Source organism: Halichoeres trimaculatus, unplaced genomic scaffold (genome assembly GCF_033239565.1).
Source record: "Halichoeres trimaculatus isolate MK-OKI-2021-1 unplaced genomic scaffold, fHalTri1.1 fHalTri1_scaffold_8, whole genome shotgun sequence".
In the NCBI taxonomy this organism is placed as follows: Eukaryota; Metazoa; Chordata; class Actinopteri; order Labriformes; family Labridae; genus Halichoeres; species Halichoeres trimaculatus.
The window spans coordinates 26,776,843-26,799,573 of NW_027437186.1; the positions used below are offsets into that span (position 1 = coordinate 26,776,843).

The window sequence follows — 22,731 nt, forward strand, 5'->3', positions numbered from 1 at the left end:
GCTGTAAAGATTGTATGCGGTTTCTGCTGTTTCTGTAGACAACCTTGAGGATGTTTGAGGCACTGCATTTCTGTTTAGGCTTCATAATTTTAGACTAGAGGTTGCCCCTTTAGTGGGTCTTGGTACATCCTGAAGGGGGTCTATGTTCCTGCTAACTACTTGCTAATCAAACAGTAACACAATTTTCATAATTTAAATATTGTTTTATTGATTTTAAATGATTTATTAAAACAGCTTCTAAAAATAGTCTCAGAGCTTTTAAGGCAGCAAGCCTACCATGGTGATTGAAGGTTGTGGTCGAGGGTCAGTGTTGCCAACTTAGCGACTTTGTGCCTGTATTTAGCCAGTTTTCGGACCCCTTATCAACTCTTTTACAAAAAGAAGTTACAAATCTAGGGACTTTTTCTGGAGTTTGGAGACTCTGACATGAATTCAAGTATCGATCTTACTCTTCTCAACAAGCAGCTGGTGCTGCCGTCCCTCCTCACTTGCACAACTAGTTGTCTCTTTTAGATCACTTTTGCTGGTCCCAAGCCTGGATACAGGAGGGGGGGTGATTTTTAAAATGGACAGAAGAAAATTCATTCATTGTTCTAAACATATTTACAACGGTTTTGCTCTCACCTTTTGTTTCTCCTATAGCATCTATGACAAGCAAATGAACAGTTATACAAATTAGCAACATCATCTAGCAACTTCTAGAACAGCTATGCCCACTTTCTATCCTGAGGAGTTGGCATCACTGTCGAGAGTAACAATAAACCTGCACTGCAAAATCTGAAATGTCTTTTTTAGTCTTTATATGAGCCACAGTCCCCTGACAAGTCCAGAAAAATGTCTGATTTCAAGATTTTAAAAGAGAAAAGCGTGCATGAATTGCTTAAATATTATTCCAATTTCAAGAAACTTGACAAGTACTTTCTATACCCCATTATCATATTAAAGCAGCACTGTTTATGAACATAATGATGCTAACAGAAGCTAATGGTATTACCCCGCCCACAGTCCAAGGCGTCAATAAACAGAAGCTAAACTCTCTGAACGCTTTACCTTGTACTAACATGACGTTTATTCAGCTTGTCTCTGGTGTCCCTCATGATAGCAAAAGCGAATCCTTATCAAGGGGTTTTGGCTAGTCAGATACAAGCAAGCGGGAGCTTAAGCGTCAACATTCAACATAATTCCTCGTGTCATATGTATCCTCACTGATGCTCCATACCTCAGAGGTCTTTGCTGATGCTCCCCCCGCCTTTGTTTTTTATGGACATGAATGAAAAGTGATGTGTGCTCTCCCCACTTGTAGCTTAAGCTTTCCACACAGACAAATGAAAGGAAAGGGTGGGGAGCCTCCACAACAGAGTCATTGTGATACAAGTAACTTACCTTTTTTTGTATGCTAGCAAGGTGAATTTTGATTTTTTGTTTTTGTGGGGTTTTTTTTGTGAAGATTTTTCTAACTGTGAATTGCACATGTGGTAAAATGGGAGGCTACCTGTTTGCTTATGTCTGTTTTATAAGTCGTCATGTATAAGGGGAAAATGTGTTGATCTCTATCACTATACCATGAATAAATATATCACACTCAATAGGTTTCAATTCACAGCTCTCTCAAGAAGACGCTCTGCACACACACTCTCTTGTCTAACGTGACTGAATGTTTGCACGTTGTCACCACTACTGGCTTGGATTGCTTATGCAGACATTTTTGTAATATTTCAACATGAATTATTCAAATTATAAAAGCCCTGATTTCTCCTTTCTCCTGGACTTCACATGTCCTCGGTTTGAAACCCACAGGAAGTAAGATGTGAAGTGTCTGAAACAAAGGGACCTCAGATGCTCAGCTGTCTGCCTCCCTCCTCTCAGACGCTTCACTTCATGCACCGTCTGTCACACCTCATCCAAACATATTATTAGCGCCTCTCTCTGCTGGTGTTATCTGAGATGCTGCTGCCTGATTAAAGTGAAACCTCAGCGGCTCATTCCTCCTGACGTGTGAATTGTGTTTATGGATCATAAACAGCAGAGGGGCAGGCATGAGGCTGGAGGTGAAAGTTGCATTCATTTTGTTTTATTCTGGATGATGATGTCTTTGTATGTCAGTGCTTCATTCAACAAAAATAGACCATTATTCACGTCTCCTTGTAACTCATACATCCAGTAAAGGCTCATAGAAAATATTAGAGGAAGTAAAGTACCTGATATAAAATCAGGGGTCTTGGTCTCAGTGTTTGTTTCTCTCTTCAGAGGTCTGACAGAACCTCCTGGTACCAGCAGGACCAGACAGCTGCTCCTTCCTCCAGCAGTCATAAATATAATCCTTCCTCTGTCTGGGCGTCTGAATGTGTGTGTATGTGTGTATGTGTGTGTCGCCTGGAGGAGAAAGAGCAGTCCTGTCAGTCAGCTGTCCCATGAGAAGGCAGAGTAACTGTAGGACAGATCGTGCCTGTCTGCCTCTCCGTCTTATTACCGGGCCATCAGCAGAGCAGCACGCCCACACCGGCCTCTGTCAGACGGACGGCCGACCGGCTGCCACCAATTAACCCCTGAGCGAGGAGTTCACACCGACGGGCAACAGGATCCTAACATTACAGAGAGTTTAGCCAGCTGACGTTTTGTCTGAATTTACAGATAACAGAAGACTTTTGTGCAAACAGTATGACATGATGCACTGTAAACGCATTTGTGATGTTGGGTAATAACGTAACATGTTGAGAATAAGGTGAAGTGCTGCAGTTAGGATAACGTCTGTGAGTGAGTGTGTTCATCATTCAGAAAACGCAATAACTTAACCTGCTGCGAACAGTAACGTGATGTGATGTGGTGCAAAAAGAAACATGTCACTCAGCAGATAGAAAAGTGTAAAATGCTCCAAATAAGACACAATTGGGTGCAGTTAAAAATAGCGTAACATGTTGCGGACATGTAATGTACTACGAACAGCAATGAAACATACAGTCATATAATACATAACTTGTTACAAAGAGCAATATTAGACACACTTTATATCATAACATGCTGCTAACAGAATCACATGAAGTGCTATAAAGAAAACATTACGACTAGGGATAAACCGATACCAATCCTGGTATCGGGTATTGGTGGATCGGTGCCCCTGGAAGCTGGATCTGTACCAGTGGAAAGGGGCTGATCCATGGTGCTGATCCAGGCCACCAGCTCTGTGCTTTTTTTTGTTACCTGTTCTCTTGGCTACTTGACTTGAAATGTTACCTTTTGATGCACTTTCTTATCTACTGGGTTTAAAAGTTTACAATTGAATGTAACTTGTGTACATCCTGAAGCTTTGTTTTCCTTTTACCCAAAACATTACCAGTCTTATCACACAGTAGGGCATGCAGGTTATTATTTAACACTAGTTCTGGATCGGTATCGGTATTGGTCGATACCATAGGCCAAGATATCCGTATCGGAACTATAAAAGTTGGATCAGTGGATCCCTAATTACGACCACAATGATTTAATGAAGTGTAGACAGAAACATTACATGTTACGAACAGAATACTGTATTGTATTTTAAATAGAAACAAAACATTTTGCAGACAGGATCACGTAATGTGCTCCAACAGAATAACATTACCTTCGGCTAACAGAGTAACTTAACGTAATGTGTCGTCAATGTGTTAATGTATAGTGCTGCAGATAAAATAACTGAGCTGAAGATAGAAAAACATGGCTCGCCACAAACAGAAATTTGGCACGCTGCAAAGAATTTAAAATGGCGTGCTCCAACAAGAACAACATTACATGCCACAACCAAAGACAGCAGACAGAATACGTTAGGCTGCTGCAGCCAAAATACCATGATGTGCTGCAGAAAGAAAAAATGCAACATGCTACAGACAGAAAGTTATAACACACTGCACACAGAATATCGTATTGTGCTACAGACAGATTATCGTAACCTGCTGCAGACAGAATTTTGTGAAGCTCTGCAGACGTAATATCGTAACGTAGTGCAGACAGAATTTCCGAACATGCTGCAGACAGAAACATAATTTGCTCTGTGATAAATGTGTTCACTGTTGCATGTGACACATAAGGCTGAGACTTTGACGTTTTTTAAAGAAATATTTGATTGTTCAGCACCAAATCCCCACAGTGAGTGATTTATGTGCATGTGTGTGTGATTTAACACATGTGTGCACACCCGTTTCTGTCTGAGTGTGTTTTTGTGTGTCTCTCCACTTCAGAAGAGACAAATAACAATGGCTCGGCTCACTGGCTGTGTCCCCGCCATGGCAGAATTCAGAGGCAGCGGCTCTGAGTGGTGAATTGGCGAGGGCAGGGGGGCTGGGCCGAGCAATTTTTCTATTGTCTGTGTGCCAAATGAAGGTTAGCGAGCGGCTGAGAGGCGTGCGTTGGCAGGGTGCAGAGGTTGGCAGCCTTTTCAGGCAGGAGATGGGCTGGAAAACAAGTGGCATTCAATATTTCAGCAGAGAGAAAGGGGGGGAGAAGGAGAGAGGAGGGAACAGAGGGGAAGATTAAACAGTATTGTCTGGGTGCTTCTGCCTCTCAGTTTGTTTATGCATGATGGAAAACGAGCAATTTCTCAAATCTTCCCTCCCTGCAGGGAGACTCTCTCTCTCTAGGTGAAAAAACTGAATATATTATCCAGGCTGATATATAAGGTTTCATTTTTTATCACTCTCAGTCAGACAGTGTGAAAAGTTAAAGTGTTTGTGACAGAAACTCCTTCTGGGGTGGAAGTACACACAGACAGGGAGGGTAGGGACGATATTCAGTGCTTCCTGTCGGCTTCAGTTTGTTTTTCCTGCACAAACTGGAGGCAAGGTCGGAATAAAAGAGGAGAAAAACTCTTCAAATATTAGTGTTCTCTGGTGTCGAGTTCAGAAGCTGAGAAATAAATCAGGCATGGAAGAAAGAACAGCTTCAGTACCCTGAGTGTCCACTAGAGACTGCCCCCAAAAGTAAGTCTATCCCCATGGAGCCTCTTATTAAATTCTTTACAGCAGATTAGGGTTAAAGGGGGGATTAGGAGGTGTGGCCTCTTTGACTGACAGCTAGGAGCTACCTCTCAAAATTCCAGCCACTGTGTCTATAAGAGCCTTCAAAGCACTCAGCATTCTGGAAACTAACATTCCGAATGCTCTTATAAAGAAGATCATCAATCTGTGATGTCACAGATTGAGTCATTCTGGTGTGACTTTTTAAGAAGTGTCAGAGCATAAACAGGAACACTTGAAAGGTCAGGGGTCTGAGAATTCCACTTCAAAAAATAGGAAAACATGGTTAAAAAAACAAAACAAAACAAAACTGGTCCTCATTGTCCCCTTATCAATGCTGGCTTTAACTTTAGAATCAGAGTGCCTCTTGTGGTCAGGAACTGACACCAGCTGGTCTGGATGCAGCGTCTTCAGTTATCTCACTGATAGTAACCCAATGAGCCGGTAAACAAAAATCTTCACCATGTCCTCCTCATGAACTCTGCTCAGTGACCTCTGCAGACCCAAACTGATCCAGGCTCTAGTTCCTTGCTCTGCTGAGGCTTTCTGAGTGACGGTTAGGGTTTAGAGGAGGACGTTTATGCTTATCACAGGGCCTGTTTACACCAGAAGAACGCCTTTAAAGACAACAAAGTCTTTCCTTTGCATGAAAACAAATTCCGACTTTTTAAGTTGTGTTCAATATTCTTGAACTTTGACTTTTTAAGTTTAGTTTAAGTAAGAAGTCAAGAATTTCAACTTACGGGGTTCAGTTTACGTTGGAATTTCAGAATTCCATCAATTTAAGTTCAGCTAACTTAGATTTTTAGACACCTGTTTTTTAACTCTATGACAGATTTCTAGAATTAAGCCTTGTAATTAAAAGCAGAGTTCAGACTTTATGTTTAGTATAAGTCTGATTTTTTAGAATTCTGACTTTTTAAGTTTAATTTAAGACATGATTCAATATATATAATACATGTATTTTAAAATAAGAATTCTAATATTGTTAAGCTTTTCTTTTAAAAGTTTAATTTAGTGCAAAACTATAGAATTCTGCTAAAAAAATGACATACACAAATGAAAATGAGTATATCTCTGTGTCTGTATGGTCCATTTGAATCTTTTGGGTTTCATAATAAAAGGCACACTTGTTAAATTTGTTTAGAGGTGTCAGTATCATTATTTATGTCACTGGCTCAGTGTTATAGATCAAGTATTTTTGTGCTTTTTGTTGCAGACTGAACTCAAATTTACCCTATTGGGGGACACTTTAGATTTTAAAGGGTAAAAGACAAAAAGACAAAAAAAATACCCCAAAAAAACCCTCTTCAGTCTAAATTCTGACTTTTTTCAAACACAGATTTGACTTTAAAGTCTGATTTTTTGAAGTTAAATGTCTGAATTTTTATCTGTATTTAATTTCTTTACTACCTTGCCTCCTAAAAACATACATTTCATTATCCCTGATCCTCTGTTTAGGTCAGAAAGTGTCTCAGGTCAGTTTTGGTCTTGTGTTTAACAGCATGGTTATGTTACAGTAAAATGTGCAGCTTTGTAAATATTAATGTCTCTCTGCTCTGCCCCCTCTGCAGTTGTGGCTGCCCTGGTCTGGAGCGGATCTGGGAGGCTGACCTGGAGGCGTGTCACCTGTTCCTGCGAGGCCTCCAGCTGCGGACCCCAAGCTGCAGCGGAGCTGACGTAGAGGACCTTCCCTCTGCTGCAGCTTACCCTCCAACCCAGCCGAGCACCAAAGAAGAGGAGGACTGTGCGATGCTGACGGCGCTGGGAGGGCGCTGGTGTCCTGAGGCAAACTTACAGAACTCAGAGTTCACCAAGGTATCAAACACATGGATACATCCTGTGACATCACTCCATGCATTATTCATTCACTCTATATTCATACTGCGTGTTCAGGCTGAGTTTAGTGTAACTCCATGGTAAAGATTCCCTTTGAGAGTTTCTGTGGTACAGTTTCCAACATGCAACTCCTGAAAGGTCAGGGAGGGGCACACTGATCTCACACTCACAGGATTTTTCTTTTTTTAATCCCTGCAATGCAAGATGTGACCTGAAGCGTAGTCGGCTTCATCACCTGACCAGGGAGAAGGTTTCCAGTTTGTACACTCAGAAAACAAGAGTCTGTCAGCCTCAGCGCGTTGAGCTGAAGTCTATTAGTGTTTTCGCTCCGAGGCGTTTCTAAACGAGGAGAGCGTGGGCGTGAGGAAGGAAACCCTGTGGAAATATTTTGCCTTTCTCGTAGAGTTTCATTCTGAAGAGATGTAAGAGTGTTTCTGCAACATTACATGTATTTAGTGTGTGTGTTTAGTGTGTGTGTGTGTGTGTGTTCACGCTGGTATATCCCACAGTGTGTTGAGGTCCAATGCCTCAGGGCAGAGTCCGACTCATTCCCTCCTCTCCTCTCACTTTCCTCCGCCCACGTCGTCTGAGATCCGAACAAAGCCAGCACAGCTAGAATCAGGAAAAACATGATTTCCAGACAATTCTTTTCACGTTACTCTATTCATTTCCTCCCAGATTTTCCTCTTTTTTTAGTACACAAACAAAGAAAACAAGATTTTAGACTACTTCTAGTTTTCGCGTGTATTTTCTCTGCTCTGATCTCCTCTTGATGCTGTTTGCAGAATCTCCCGTGCATGTTTGATATCACAGAGCTGTAACTCCCCTCCTGTTGCACGCTCTTCACCTCCTCACAGCCTCTTCAAACATAAACACACACATTATTCTCCTTCCTCTGCTCTGTCTGGCTGCGTTTAACTAACTGCATGGATCTATTTTCTGCTTTCCTTTGTTTTTTCTTTCTCCTCCTAAAGCTTGGCCCCTCCTAACATTTCTGCAAGAACTAAAAGGTGAGACCACCGACTGTTCCTCTCTTTTGTCTTCACCCTGTGCTCTCTTTTGTTGTCTGTTTTCTGGATGTAAAAAACCCTGAAGCATAAAGAAGAAAAAGGTTCACTAAGTTCAGGCTGTATTTTATCAAACAGCTACAGAAATACAGTTTATGGGGGGTATTGGGGATTATTAATGTCAGAATGAAAACTGAATATCAGCACACTTTCTAAGCAGCAGAGAGCGCTATCTGCCTTCACTGTTATTACATATCATCAATGTGTAGCTGAATAAAGGTGTATTGGCATAGCTGTGTCACAGACAGTGTTTCTCACATGTAGACACTGCCTGGACCTCTCTGTGGTGCATATAGTGAGTAATTTCTCAGGGGATTAAACACCAACTTATAAGCTAATGCAAAGGGTGCTAATACAGGCAACAAAGTTTATAGCAATGATGGTTCATTTAGCTGACCATTTAGTCTTGTAACTTTACCTTAAGTAAGCTTTTTAAATAGGAGAAATAAAAGCATGGTTGTTATCAAGACAGGAATGAAAACAGCAAAGGGAGTGCAGCAAAAAAATAAAAAGTAAATAAAAGCACAACAAAAAAAGTGTAACTACAATGTTATCTTTAAACTTGAACATAAACTGGGCAAGTTGAAATCTAAAAAAGAGGTATAAAAGTCATTTTGAAGTGTTACATCTCATATCCTAAAGTAAATGTAACATAATTCAAGGTAACTTAATAAAATGTGATCAAATAAGTATATATATGTTCACATATATATATATATATATATATATATATATATATATATATATATATATATATATATATATATATATATATATATATATATATATATATATGTGCCACATTACATTATGCAATGTGATGTTGCCTTCTGCAAAATTATGAAATGTAATGTCATTTAATGTCATAATGACATGTAATGTTACATCATGTTACATGACGTAACCCAATGTAACGCCTTGTGTTGTAGTGTAACATGTTGCAATGTGACTTAATTTGAGGCAGTTTTATGTAACATAGTGCTCTATTATCAAATTTAACGTGTTGTAAGTTGTAACATTCAAAGTAATCTTATGTTACATAAAGTTTCATAATGTTCTGTAGATGTTATGTTACATAATACAGCGTAAAATCTTGTGATTTAATGTAATGCCATTTAATGTAATCTAAGAAAAAATATGAAGTGATTTAGTCCAATTTAATCTAATGCAGGGCAACTTACTGTGAGATAATGTAAGAGTGTTACCCAACATAACCTAACATAATCATGTAAATTAATTAAACTGACTATGATGTAACTTTTTGTTACATTATTTGGAATGCAACATAATCCAATGCAATGAAATGCCACGTTAAGTTCTGTAATATTTAATGTAATTGATAAAATGGTACGTAGTGTGATGTAATGTGATGTAATGCAATGGTACGCACTGTTACTATATTTATTATTACTTACTGTTATGTAAGGCAACATAATTGAACAACATTATATGACGTAATAATGTTTTGCCTTATTTTGATGCTCATGGAGCACAGATGACCTGGTAGTTACAAAAAATAGTATCCTGACTGGCCCTGGATTATAAATTTAAAGATGATCTTATGATTTTTACTTATTTTGTCTATTAAGTTATCAATCCTGGCTATTTCCCCACACACAAGCGCTATTTGTGCCACAGTGTCAACAGGCAGAATTACTCTAAATAGGTGAATCTGATGTGATGACTTTAAACAATTTGCTGTTGAGAATTATTCACTTTGTGGCACTTTGACCAATCAGAGTTTATATTTACTGCAGCATTTATTTACATGTCTTAAGCGACTTCAAACCTGATCTGCAGTTTGTTATTCAGGGTCATTGATGGTCAGCTGTGTTTTCCATAGAACGACTTTAATCCAGATAGAGTAATTATAAATATGATGATGATGACTTCCTGCTGTATCTCCGTGGTCTTACGTATTTACCCTGAAGCTACAAACACCGTCTTATCCTCCCATAGACGCGGTAATTACCTCCGTCCTGAGCAAAGAATGTTCAATTACACACTTTCAGCACTAACAAAGGAAACCTGCAGCACAGATGAGCCGCTTAATCTGTTTCCTCCTTGTCAGTTTGGTGATGAATAATTACAACCTCTGCTCATTACGGCGATGCTGCACACAAACAGAACACAGCAGATATAATTGTACTCTCAATAATTCATGAGCAGGTTAGTGACTGTGTGGCCTGTTGTTTCTCTTTTGTTACAGAAACTGGAGGAGTTTTTGTTCTGCATGGAGGAGAATCACCCCGAGGTAATGCTCGTTCTGTCTCTCAGTTATTGAATGTTTTCACTGTAATTAAAGCACTGACGCTGGATCACTGGGACATGCAGGAATCCATGATCTGACCTTAACTTAAACCTGACCTCTGTCGCCTCTGAGAGCGGCTGATCAATACTGATCTACATGAGAGGATCTGAGGCTGACTGACCGTCGGACACTCTGTTAGCAGACCTCATTAATGCTGAGCACAATGCCTCTTTCAGACTCTTCCTGCTTTAAATTCAGACTTTTAAGCTGATGTAAGACAACACATTTCATTGCATCTGGTCTGTTAGGATGGTCACTGTGTCAGACAGTGTGTTGCTTTATGATTAGCACTTACACTTACTACTTATTTTTAAGTCATTGTATCTCAATTTCAAACTTTGAATATGCTGATGTGAACACAGCATTAGGCTACATATTGAAAACTTTCTGTAATCTAACACCAGTTTTCATAATGCCATTTACTTTTGGTACTAGCAAAATATTCAGTTGCATTCCATTATTTAACATAATGTGTTGTATGCGCGACATAATGTAACACAATTTGACAGTGTACAGTTACTTAATGTGATTTAACTTAATACAATTTAGAATACAATACAGTAGCCCTTTATTGTCATTTTTGTGAACAATGGGAAGCAATTTGGCCTCTCATTACAAGTAGTAGCAGGTAGAAAAATGTACAAGTACAAATAAGGTATGCAAGTTGTCACAACGCAAGTTATAGTGCAACTGGCGTAATGCCTATGAAAGTAATAAAAATAATATAAAAATTTGATTTGTTTGGAGCTTCTAAAAGTACTCAAACATGCTTCACAAGAGACAAGACTTTTGACACGTGACTTTTTTTCAAATGTAAGGTAATATAATGCAGCCTTACATTGTTGCATAGTAGAGTTATGAAAAACAAAGTAGCTCATTGAAATGTAATGTCACACAAGCTAACATAATGCAAGTATAGGTAAAAACTGTAATAAAACATTAATTATTGTAACATAAAATAACGCAACATGACAATTTATAGTTACCTAATGCGAGTAACATGACATACTGCAAAATTAGGTAATGCAACAACATGACTTGTGCAGAAAACGTTTTATCCAACACCAGAAATATGCAACGTTTAATCGCTTTAAATGGTTAAAAAACAGTCTGAGATATAAAACCTCCAACAGAGTGAAGCCTGATAAATCTCTGAGGTGAATAATAAACCGTCTGTTAGGTTGTATCGCTGTCTTGATAATGTTGAGATAGCGCTGTGGTCTCATCACACAGCGTCTGACCCTTTTTCTCCTTCATTAACGACTTTAAGTAAATGATTTCCACTTAGCTGCTGCCCTGCCGACACAATGGAGATTGATTAGTGTGTGAGTGTAAGTGTGTTTGACTCTGTGTGTGTGTGTTTTAGCTCTTTTCCTTTTAATCTGGACTAATTGTTCTTTTGTCCTCTCTGTGTCCTTCCATTCCCTTGTCTCAATGACCCTCTGTGAGAAACCGAAACAGAGACATTGTTCAGTTAAAGTCTTTATTCTTTAGATCAAATTCATTAATTTTTTTTATGTAATCTTGTAAAATGAACACCAGCTGTCAAAGTATTTCATCAAAATTAGATGATTGATTAAAATTGGCTGCAATTATGAATTATCAGCATAAACATGCACCTAACCCTGCGTTTCTTACACAATAGAGGATTTTTACCTGCAGAATAACACACATGGAGCCAAAATTTCCATCAACTCTCTCTCAGAGTTGTTTCCTGCAGTGCCAAGAGAAGCGAGGCGCAGGGGTGCGCTTCCACGCTTCCCTCCGCACAAAAGGCAGAGAGGGAGGAGAAAAGCCGTGGGTTTAACACAGCCGAACGCTGTCTTCACCAATCAAATAAGCGCCTCTCCTCGCCTTTAAACGCCCTGCGGCCGAGGCGCAGCGTCTGATTGGTCTGAGTGATCCCCAGCACCGCGGAGAGAGTGCTGGAAAGACTCGGTGACGGAGACGGTCAGAGCCGCTGTCCCTGCAGCAGGAGAATGGACAGCGGGGCGCATCGGAGGACACGAGGTGCGTCACCGTGTGGTCCAGCTCCCGGGACAGATGTAATCTGTTCCTTTGTCATTAATAGGAGTACAAAATTAAGAGACAGTAACACAGCTGGCTTAGACGTGCACCTCTGCGCTCCTCTGCACGTTGACTGCGTCTCTCCTGGCACTGCAGGAAACTTGCAAAGTGCGCCGGTCACGCCCTGTCCATGCTGCGAAGGCTGGCGCAGGGCAAGTGCGCCTGCGCTTGCGCCTGGTCTACGAAATTAGAGCCCACAGAGTCCAGAGAAGATGCTCAAAGATAGACAAACAAGTCAACCTCCTTCTCCCAGTTTAGTCTTACTTCTACACATATTCTTTTACCTTTTACCGAGTTTTGTTGCAGCATTTGTTGCTCAAACTTTGTCTTAGATGTAAATGAGCTTAATCATTCAGCACTTTTCTGCTGGGAGTCAGTCAAAAAGAAGTCAGGGTCTGGAAAATGGAGAAATAAAGCCAGGTGTTTTATTATTCACTAACGGTGAATGAGGAGAGGGATGTATTGTGGGACAGGAGTGGGTGAACCAACAGCTCTCAGAAATTTAATTTGCATCCAAATTCCACTTCACTCTTTGTTAGTGGTCAAATTATGCACTTCTCAAAGCGTCCGTGCAGAGTAAGACTCTCCACATGCTGAGTGTTTCTGGTTAAAACGCTGCTTGCTTGTTCGCTTTATGTCTTATCTTGTAAAATATTCATTAAAAAATATTCATTACAAAAAAGATTACTGTTTTTTACTTCTCTGACAGAATTTGGAACATTTTATTTTCTGCCGTAGGACTTGAAACATCCCCAGACTCTTAAAATCTTCTACTTAGATAACAAAAGATGTATCCACATGAGCTCAAACTTCCTGAAACATTGCTGAAGGTTTTAGACTTCCAACACCAAATTACAACATTTTGTGTACCATTGTACCCTGATTTTTTTATGCAATGAGCACAATTTATTAAAACAACTCAACAGGGGACAGCAGTGGGTAAACAGAGTGTGGCTAACATTAGCAGAGCTAGCTATAGCAATCAGCGTCAGTAGGTCATCATACAAACACCACACTACAACATGGTTTCTGGGACTATTTACATCCAGGTAGCAGTTCTTTAGAGCAGCATAGCTGCAGGTGAAATCATGAACTACAGGTTAGACACAACATATGACCAACATTTTGGGCTTGTAATTTAAAAAATATTGAAATCCAATCCAACACATGTCCCTTGTATTCTTATGTACTTGCTTTGCTTTGTTTACTCTTGATCAACTGACTCCAGCTGTGACACGGGGACTTGACATGTTGGAACACGTTCGTCTGGATCCTGTTTTCCACACTGACACGTTGTTGAAATCTCATGTTTCTGGTGATTGAAAGGCAGAGGTGGCAGAGAGACGTGTTTTTGTTCGTCGTCTGAACAGCTCTGACATTTTTAAAGAGGTCTGCTTGGAGAAAGTGTCGGTAATTATTTTAAACAGCGAGCTCTCCGTCCTGTGGGTGTATTGACTTTTACAGACTGGAGGCTGTAAATCAATCAGCTGCACAAACATGCAGCTCTTATCTGCTGAAGGAGCTCCTCACCTCCATAAACAACAAACAAACAAACAAATAAACAGCACAGAGGATATTAAAGACGTCTTTTCTCTCAGCAGGGGGCATAAACACGATGATTTCTTCAAATCTTTCATCTGCCTTCCAGTCTTTTTTAATTCATTAATTGCATTAGGGAGAAGTTGAACACGTCTTTGTGCCTCGGGTGTTTTTTTTGCTGTACATTTCTTTCTGGCTGTTACATCATCCAGAGGAGTGCTGGTGAGGACAGAGACAGGCGACAGAACTCTGCAGTGATTGTTCTGACACCTCAGAGCTGCAGGGAGTTGATATTTTCTACCTGCAGCCATGAGTCAGATTAAGCTCTGGGTGTGTTGTTTTCATAGGAACATGGTGTGTGTGTATTTTTTGTAGAGTTTGTGTGTATGTGTGCTCTCTCTCTGCTTGATAAGTGTGAAGAAACTAGGACACGATGTCTGCAAAGGGGCCTGTTCTAATTATGGCCTCTGCCCCACTGCACCCTGCTCCTCCATCAGCCCCACATCACCAACATCCTGCTGCACACTCAGCCTCACACCGTCCACACGTCCTGAAGAAATGCCGCTTGATTCTCTGCACACGGTCGTTAAAAGTGCAGATTTGCCAACTTTTGTTGGTTTCTCTTTGGGAAACTTTCACCTTGTTGAAACTGTGTCAGAGATTTTAATGCGAACATGATTTAACGAGTCTCAGGGAGCTGAAACCAAAGAGCTGCGTGTTTGGCTCTGACTCATGGTACAAGTTATTAAAATTCAAAAAGAGAGAAAATGCACTCATGAGAACAAGTGTTGGATAAAAGTTTTTGCACTTATGCTCCTTTTGCTCAATTATTAATAATAACAACTTAAGTTGAGACCTCCAAGCAGCTGAAATATGAAAACTTACACCTGCTGGAGTTTAAGCAGGTTATAAAATATCTGTTTGACGTATAATATCCATGAAAATGAATTTATATTATACCACCCAAAAAGGCGGTAACCGTATGTACATACGTTTACTGCCTACATATGTAATCTCAGAATGAGACATGTCTTCAAAAGTCAAATCTGAATGAATCAGTCCCTGACATCACTGATTGGTGAATGTCTTAATAAGAGCATCATAAACTAACACCAACCAATGAGAAATGTCCTGTTCTGCTCTTTAATCTTTGAAAGAGCATTCTGCAATGAACGCTCTCAAAGAGACAGCACAGTCAATGAAGCCAAACCCCTTAAACTCTATTCCTTGAACAATTAGTCGTCTGTTAACTGGTGAGTTAATGTTTTAATGTTTTAACATAGCTCCCTTTGGGGACTGACTCACCTCTGGAGACTTCTATTAGTGGACACTCAGGAAACTGCGTTTCTCTTTTTTTTAAAATTAATCTTACATTCCAGCCTTGGGGGTTGCTACAAGTAGACCTACTCAGATTAAATGTTTACAAATACATATATATATATATATATATATATATATATATATATATATATATATATATATATAAAACGAATATCAGACTCAGATTAAAGTGATACTTTGGGATGGAACACAAAAACACCGCTAAATAAGGCTCTAGTTCTCTTCGTCCTGGCAGACTACCTGTGTTTGTTTATATCTGGCACGCCGTGCGCGCAGACTGATACACTTGATTTGATTTATTTAGGATCCACCATTACTTGCAGCAAATATGCAGTAGCTATTCTTCCTGGGGTCCACACTAAGCGGCGCCTTGTAGCCAGCTGTGGCTCTGCAGCGGAGGTAGCGCCGTTTTACGACACGATGAGAACTAGAGCCTTATTTAGCTGTGTTTTTGTGTGAAAGTAACGCGCTGAAAATTCTCTAAATAAAGTTTGAATGCAGACCGATATCAGATTTTTTCGGTGGGAGTCCGTTTATTTGTGTTTTTGGTCAAGTAAAATATGGCCCCGTCTGAGTGCAGAGGAAAACCGGCAAAGGAGCAGGGAGGGGGTCTTTGGTGCGTGCGCCCTGGGCTTCGGCTGCACAAAATCACTGCTGTAGGGGTCATTTCTGCCCTAAACCTTGTGATAGGACCCAACTTGTTCCATCCCGGGGTATCACTTTAAAGTCATTACTGCTTTCTAGGGTCTTTCTTCTAATTTGTTCCCTCTATTCCTCCTCTTTCAGGACGTCTGTGCCGAGGCGGGGACTGCGGACCTGACAGAGCGCTGTGAGCTGATCAGCGAGAGACTCATGACCTTGGAAGATGAATTGCAGACAGCGATACTGAACCAGGATCAGGCCTTAACCCATATCCTTTCAGTTCTTTCAGTCCTCTGGATGAACATAGATCACACAAACTGTCTGTTTCTGTCTGTTCATCCATCTGAAGGACCCAGTTTCCTCTCACCCATAAGGGGACACATCCAGACTAGCTTCAGGATGTGAGCTCTGCGTGACTTTTCCTTTCCAGGAATGAAAAACTCAACCTGTCTTATCTGACATTACGCTTCCATTCAGGCAGAGAAGTGGAGATAAACTGGGATCAGAGGGTTTTTTTCCTGACAGGCGCGACGTGCCAGCTGGAAAATGAAATGGTAAAAGTCCATGCGGGGTTATTAGAGTCTCCTCGACGCGGCTGCCAGTCAGAGCGCGCTGAGATTAAAGTCAGACGGGGGCAGATAGAGGAATGTGGCTGTAATGACTCTGCTCCCGTCATATCTTAATGTCCACACAGACGCTGACCCTCCCTTCCTCCTCCTTCTCATCTGTCTGCCCACTTCCACTTGGAGGAAATTACAATATCCATGATAATGACTCAAATGAAACTGTTGAGGCTGATTACAGGTCACAATACATCATTTTCCGCACTAATTAGAAAGCTGATTGGAAATAGATTAGTGTGTTTTTCTCACTCCACACTGCAGGCTTATTAAGATGGATAGAAAAGGCATTACTTCAGTGAGAGACAAGGAAATTTATCCCCTAACCTGCTGGATTTTATTTATTTATTTATTTATTTGTGTCAAGATTCATTTGTCCTCTCTCTGCAGCATCCAGCCTGATGAAGATGTTGGTTAATTTTCAGTATCTTTAATGTAAACGCAGAGTCCATGTCCCAGATAAGGTTCAATTGGACCAGGAGTTCCAGGAACTTAACGGTTCCTCTGTCCCATTACTATCTGCATTCCCTCAAGCCCAAAGTCCTTTAAAGATAATGCAATCAGACCAGTTATGTCTATAGAAAAAAAATTAAGGTATGTACTGCACCGCCAGACCATTAGATAACATTAAGTTTGCAGGCTGCACCCCCAAAAGATCCTAGACCTTTGTAAAGTTACTGGGTAAAGTTCCTGTGACCAGAAAGCACATAGTTCCTCATAAAGCTCATCCTCAGCTAGTTACTTTTAAAGTCCTCGGTTCCTGGGAAAATTCCTGCAGCCTAAAAGCAAGAAGTTCCTCAAGAAAAGTTCCTGTGATTGAAAAGCACATAGTTCTTCATAAGGGTCCCTAGTTCAAGGGGTAGATTTCCTGCAGTTGAAAGGTAAGAAGTTCCTCATGAAGTCCCTTGTTTCTGAAGAAATCTCCTTCGATTAAAGCATGTAGTTCCTTGAAAAGTCATTACTTCCTGGAAAAAGTTCCTTTAGTCTAGTAGCACGTAGTAACCCAGAAAAGTCCCTAGTACCTGAAATCTGAATGTGCAAAGTTCCTCAAACAGCCCTAAGTTCATTGGGAAAGTTACTGTAGTTAAGAAGCACATAGTTCCCCAAAAAGTCCTTGGTTCTTGTGGAAGGTACCTGTAGTCGAAAAGCACATAGTTCCTTACATTGTGCCTTGTTTTGTTGTTGAAAAGCACCTTTAGTCTCTTCTCTGTTCCTCCCTTTAGTCATTCCAGCCTTTGAAGAATCAGTCCACTCTTGAAAAAGTGCTGTGGACACTTGAGGACTCGAGAAGACAGCGATATTGTTCCCTATCTGAAAGAAGAGCAGGGTGATGCTGCTGTTGCCATAGCAAGGAAAGATCAAACATTTCAAGTCTGAGGGTCCTAATTGAGTTGCTGCTCTCGACACAAGGAGAAAAGAAAACAGAGACAGATCCAGAAAATAATCATCCTGGTTTATTGTTCGTCAGACAGCAGGAAGCAGTAACTCTACAATAATCTAATGAAATTTAAGCAGCTGTGGCTTTTTTTCTCTGTTATTGGCTGATTTCACACATTACCATCATGATTTGAAAGTATCAGGAAAGCCTTAGTGAGTATTTTTGTCTTTTAGGAGCTAAAATATGGATCTGTGAAAGCCTGAAATGAACAGCTCATTCAGGCCAAACATAATCACTTCACTAATCAGAGTCTTTATAGATTGTTTTAGCGTTCATTTAGGGTTTTAATCTCTGACAGTAAAGCTCTTCCACAGATTTCTGATTCTCATTGTCCCATTTGGACCGTGTTGCCGTCACAGAGCGGTCGAACCTCCTGCAGTATTCATGGAGATCTCTTTAACAGCCGGTTAATTATGAATGAGGACAATCTGTGTCCATTCAGACCGTAAAACGAGCCATCAGGTCCCATCTGCCGTCAGAGCCGTCCCTTTGATTTCACATTTAAGCCGGACACTCACACGATTAATCCCAGTTTCTGAGCAGGTTAAACAATCCCCCATTGCTGACAGCCTCCATCCTGCCTCAGCCATGCCTTATGAATAATTTAGCAGGGCGGTCCGCTGGCTTTGGTCCCCCTCAGACAGGATGAGCTTATGAATAGTGGATCGACGAGTTAAATTGGGTATGACGCAGTAATCCATTCAGGGGTCAAATTGGCGGATTGATGACTCCATCAGGATGAAGCTGCCCTTTCCTGTTTCCATCAACTATCCAGATCCACAGGTGTCGCCTGTGCCTCATTTTGGTCTGCAGGCATCTCTTTATATCCTGTTCATGTATGTTTGTGTCTGTAGCACCAGATCTTTCCTTAACACTCTCTGCACAGTCTTTAGAGAGGGAGGTCCAAGATGTGAAGGCCACTCTCCAAACCATGCTCACTCAGCTCAGAGAGGAAGAGGAAGAGGAGGAGGAGGAGGAGGAAGAGCTACACGACGATGACCTCATGAAGACTGAAGGAGAGGAAGAGGAGGATGAGGAAGAGGAGGATCAGTACTTCAGTGACAGCTGGGGCATTTGAAGTGGATGTTTGAAGCTTTCCTCTCTGAGTGTGACCTCGTCTCTGCAGCAGAGCTGACCTCACATCCATTTACTCTCAAACCTCTGAGGCTCCACTCAAAGTCTCAGCACAAAGAAACAAACATTTACTCCGTCCACAGAGGGAAGGACTTTTTTTTATACAAACTTTAACTCTGAGAGACTTCAATCCAAACTTTAGAAATCTTGCCAGCCTGTGCTGAACCAGGTACAGAGTGCCTTCGGATATCGAGTTACTCTGAGTCATGCAACAGAGCAAAACTTTACACACTGATAATAACTGAAAATGTGTAAGATGGTGAAAAATCTGAAAATTTTGTTACTTTTCTAAATTCTAGTTTTGAAAGTTTGGTTTTTAAGCTAAAATGTAAACATTTTAGTCTTTTGGTGTAGTGCATGGTACGGTGGCCGTAGAGTACAACAGCACAAAGTATTTTACCAAAAAAAAGAAAGAAAAAAAACAGTGCTGAAAAAACATAATTGTATCATGACTCCCAAAAAAGTCCTACTAACTCCCCAGAAATTTAAATTGAAAAAGAAAAAAATCACTAAATATGAAAAAATAAAGTCTCATAACACAAAAACTTCTAACCTCTTAAGTATTTCACATTAGAATAAAAATACATGAAATCAAAACCTGTAGCATGAAACACCTTTAATTCAAACTGTTATTTTTAAACTAATGCCTAATACCAAGAAAAAACTATTAAAAAAGAAAAAAGTAATGTAACAAAATGTGATGAAAGAATCATAAATCACCAAAATAAATTAACCTCAGTTCAATTTGAAAAACAAACAATGTCTGTTGGTTACAAAACTGACTTAAACTGCATCTTTTTAATGAAAACGTTGAGTCATTGAGTTTTTGCATCAAAAACATGTTTGATTAAACAATCAGAAGTAAAAAAAAAATATTTCAGGTAAAAAAATCTAAATCTCAGAATAAAAAAAATGAAATACAAAATTGCCACCAAAAAATTATGATACAGAAACATTTTATGTGTTGTACCATCTGTTTACATCAGTTTGTCAGCTTTTCATACTTTTAAGCTCTTTAATTTATAGATTTACAAATTCATTCTCTGCTGGTCTCGTGTCATCACTTCAAAAAAAGTTTAAAGGTTTATTTATTTAATTGTATACCACAGTATTCTTCAAAGCATGAATAGATCCAATGAAGGGGAAAAAGTGTTAAAAAGTTTCTCTATGACTGTATTTCATTTTTTGAAAGCATTGTGTATCTTGTTTAGTAAAATCTTTTTTTTAATGCATTGCAATTGCATTGAAAAAAAAAAGATTCCCTAATTTTTTTTGTTTATGCTTTGAATTATTATATTTTTGCATTATCTACATCATTCATAGAATACTAAAATATTTCCCCTTAAAAAAACTTTTCACTAAACCTGGTATAGTGTCAATGCCAGAAAAATTCACAAAACATTATTTTTCACATTTTAGTTTCTGTTCACGTCACTTAGACAGAATTCCAAACAAAAGTTCTGTTCACAGAGATTCGCACAACTCCCCCAGCTGGTTATCAGTCATAACTTTAGGGAATCCTTTAACCAAATCAACAATTTACACAATTTATTTACGGGGACACAAACAATTTGGCAAATTCTAAACAATTTCAAGTTTGTGAAAAAGAAAACCACCAATCAAAAAGTATGTCATGAAACATGAAATTCTTACTACCAAGTGCCAAAAATTTCAGCAGTTTTCTATTCGAAATTCTAGCTCAGCTTAAGTAGCTTTCCATACCACAGAGACTCTTTGCCACTTTTGTATTATTTTACAGCTTAACCCTTACCCATATTTCCAGCATGCTTCGTGCATCAAATTAGCAGCTTACTCCACCCTTCGGGTGGATACCATAGCAGGATAAAATGCCTCTCTCTTTGATATACACAGCTCACTTTTTAGACGACAAAGCAGGTATGAAAGCACGTTTTACGGTAACCACTCCACCTGTTTGATTCTGATCGAGGACCAATCGGATTAACTTTTCTACACTTAAACTAAAACAAGCTTCATTTAACCACTTTTACATCCCTGTGTGACTGATTTAATCCATTGTTTCTTATTGTTTATGAAATATGTAGCGTGTGGTGCTGCAGAATGACAGGTAACTTGAATATTTTACTATTTCTGTGTGTAAAAAATGCAATATTTAGCAAATATGCTTCTTTTCTGTGTTTTAAAAACATGTTTCACACATTCTGTTTAATGATTGAAGGAAATGTTGAAGGATAAACATCAGAAATGTGTTTGTAACTGCTGTTTGTTTTCTGTTTTTGTTTTATTTGATGTAAACTTGTGTTCATTCACTGGCTGTCACTTTTTTAAGCATTAATCTGTTTTTGGATAAGGTGTGAATCCTGTTTTGTATTTATTCCTCACTAATTAAAGCATGTATGGTTTAATGTGAAGTTGCATCCCGCTGTTTCTGTCCTGCCCTGACTTACAGCCCGCTCAGAGCTGAGCCAGGCGCTGCCATGTCAGAGATATCAATACGGTACTAAAGGTCCTCTAGTGAGCTCTTTAGGGGATACATGTGCTGCTATTGTTATCTCGCCTCAGCAGCGGTGGTGTGGCTAATTGGGAGGCGGCCTCATGGAGGACGTGGTGGGAGACTGGGACTCTGCAGCCTTGTCTTTGTGTGTTTTCAGAGCAGGAGAGTGCCGAGGGATCCAGAAAGGCGTGCCTGCAGACCTGCTCAGGGGTTTTTCCAGCAGCATTAAAAATCTTTTACTGCAGGCCGGGACTCTCCACATCCAAACATCCATCAGCTGTTTGCATTCACACTCAAACACATGCTGTCCTGACAAACAGACTCATCTTATAATTGAATCTGTGCACCACACTGCGCCCGGCTCTGCTCTAAAAAACGGCCACAGATACAAACCCAGATGGTTTATAGGGAGATATTCTCTGTGTGAGATGTTTCCTGATGTAAAATGAAGCTGCACGCTGTGGTGGGCTCTTTGTCTTGCCTGTTAGGTCTCTGTGATATTTTAAAATGCTGCTATTACAATCTGCTTCTCTCCACCTACCTCAACAAAATCCAGACACACCTTCTTTTCACCTAATTTAAAACAAAGGGTTTAATTTCAGACGCAGCTTCTTGCCTTTACACATCAACAATGTATCCTCTAAAATGATCTCTGCTGCTAATTTCAGCTCTGTGATTTAATTTAAACTCCATTTGTTTGAGCCATGATTTGGGCAGGCTGAATGTTCATGCCAAATGCCTATCAAGATATTCTGAACTAAGTATCCAAACAAAGAGGCTAAAAGAGATTGAATCAATCTTCACTTTAACTGGGATGCAAGCTTTAAGTGCAAAAAAAGCATAAAATGAAACATGACACTTCATTCATTCATTCTCTCATTACCTCGTTACCTTATTACCTCCGCCAAGGAGGTTACGGTTTTGGGAGAGTTTGCTTGTCTGTAAACAACATAACTCAAAAACTAACAAACTGATCTTGATGAAATTTTCAGGAAATGTTCAAAATGAGATAAGATAGAAGTGATTAAATTTTGGAGGTGATCCAGATCACTGTCCGGATCCAGGACTTTTTTAAACAATTCTTTATTTTTGTGAGATAGGGCCGTTTTCACCATATGTGTATGTAACTCAACAATAAATGGTTGAATTGCTTTGCAAATGAAGACAAGACAAGGTCACCATAATTTCTGGCAGATGTAAAAGTATGATCCAGATCCTGCCAATATTGTGGATACTAAGACCTGGAATATGAAATATGTACTGGGTCATCATCAG

At 39.8% G+C, this 22,731-nt stretch overlaps 1 protein-coding gene across 2 annotated transcripts in view; it reads left to right on the top strand.

Annotated features, from left to right (window-relative positions):
• Positions 1-19,927, top strand: part of disc1 (DISC1 scaffold protein) — a 56,973-nt gene extending 37,046 nt beyond the window's left edge. Inside the window, exons 11-14 of one of the 2 annotated variants that reach the window (XR_012598612.1) lie at positions 6,560-6,803; positions 7,799-7,834; positions 10,101-10,145; positions 15,936-15,996. Coding sequence is in view for 1 of the 2 variants with exons in the window: in XM_074676444.1 (XP_074532545.1) it covers positions 6,560-6,803; positions 10,101-10,145; positions 15,936-16,058; positions 18,733-18,927 (607 nt within the window). In the remaining variant the exon portion in view is untranslated. Of the gene's footprint in view, positions 1-6,559; positions 6,804-7,798; positions 7,835-10,100; positions 10,146-15,935; positions 16,059-18,732 lie in introns of those variants that run through there. The other variant, XM_074676444.1, reaches the window with a different exon arrangement.
• Positions 19,928-22,731: the final 2,804 nt, after the last annotated feature.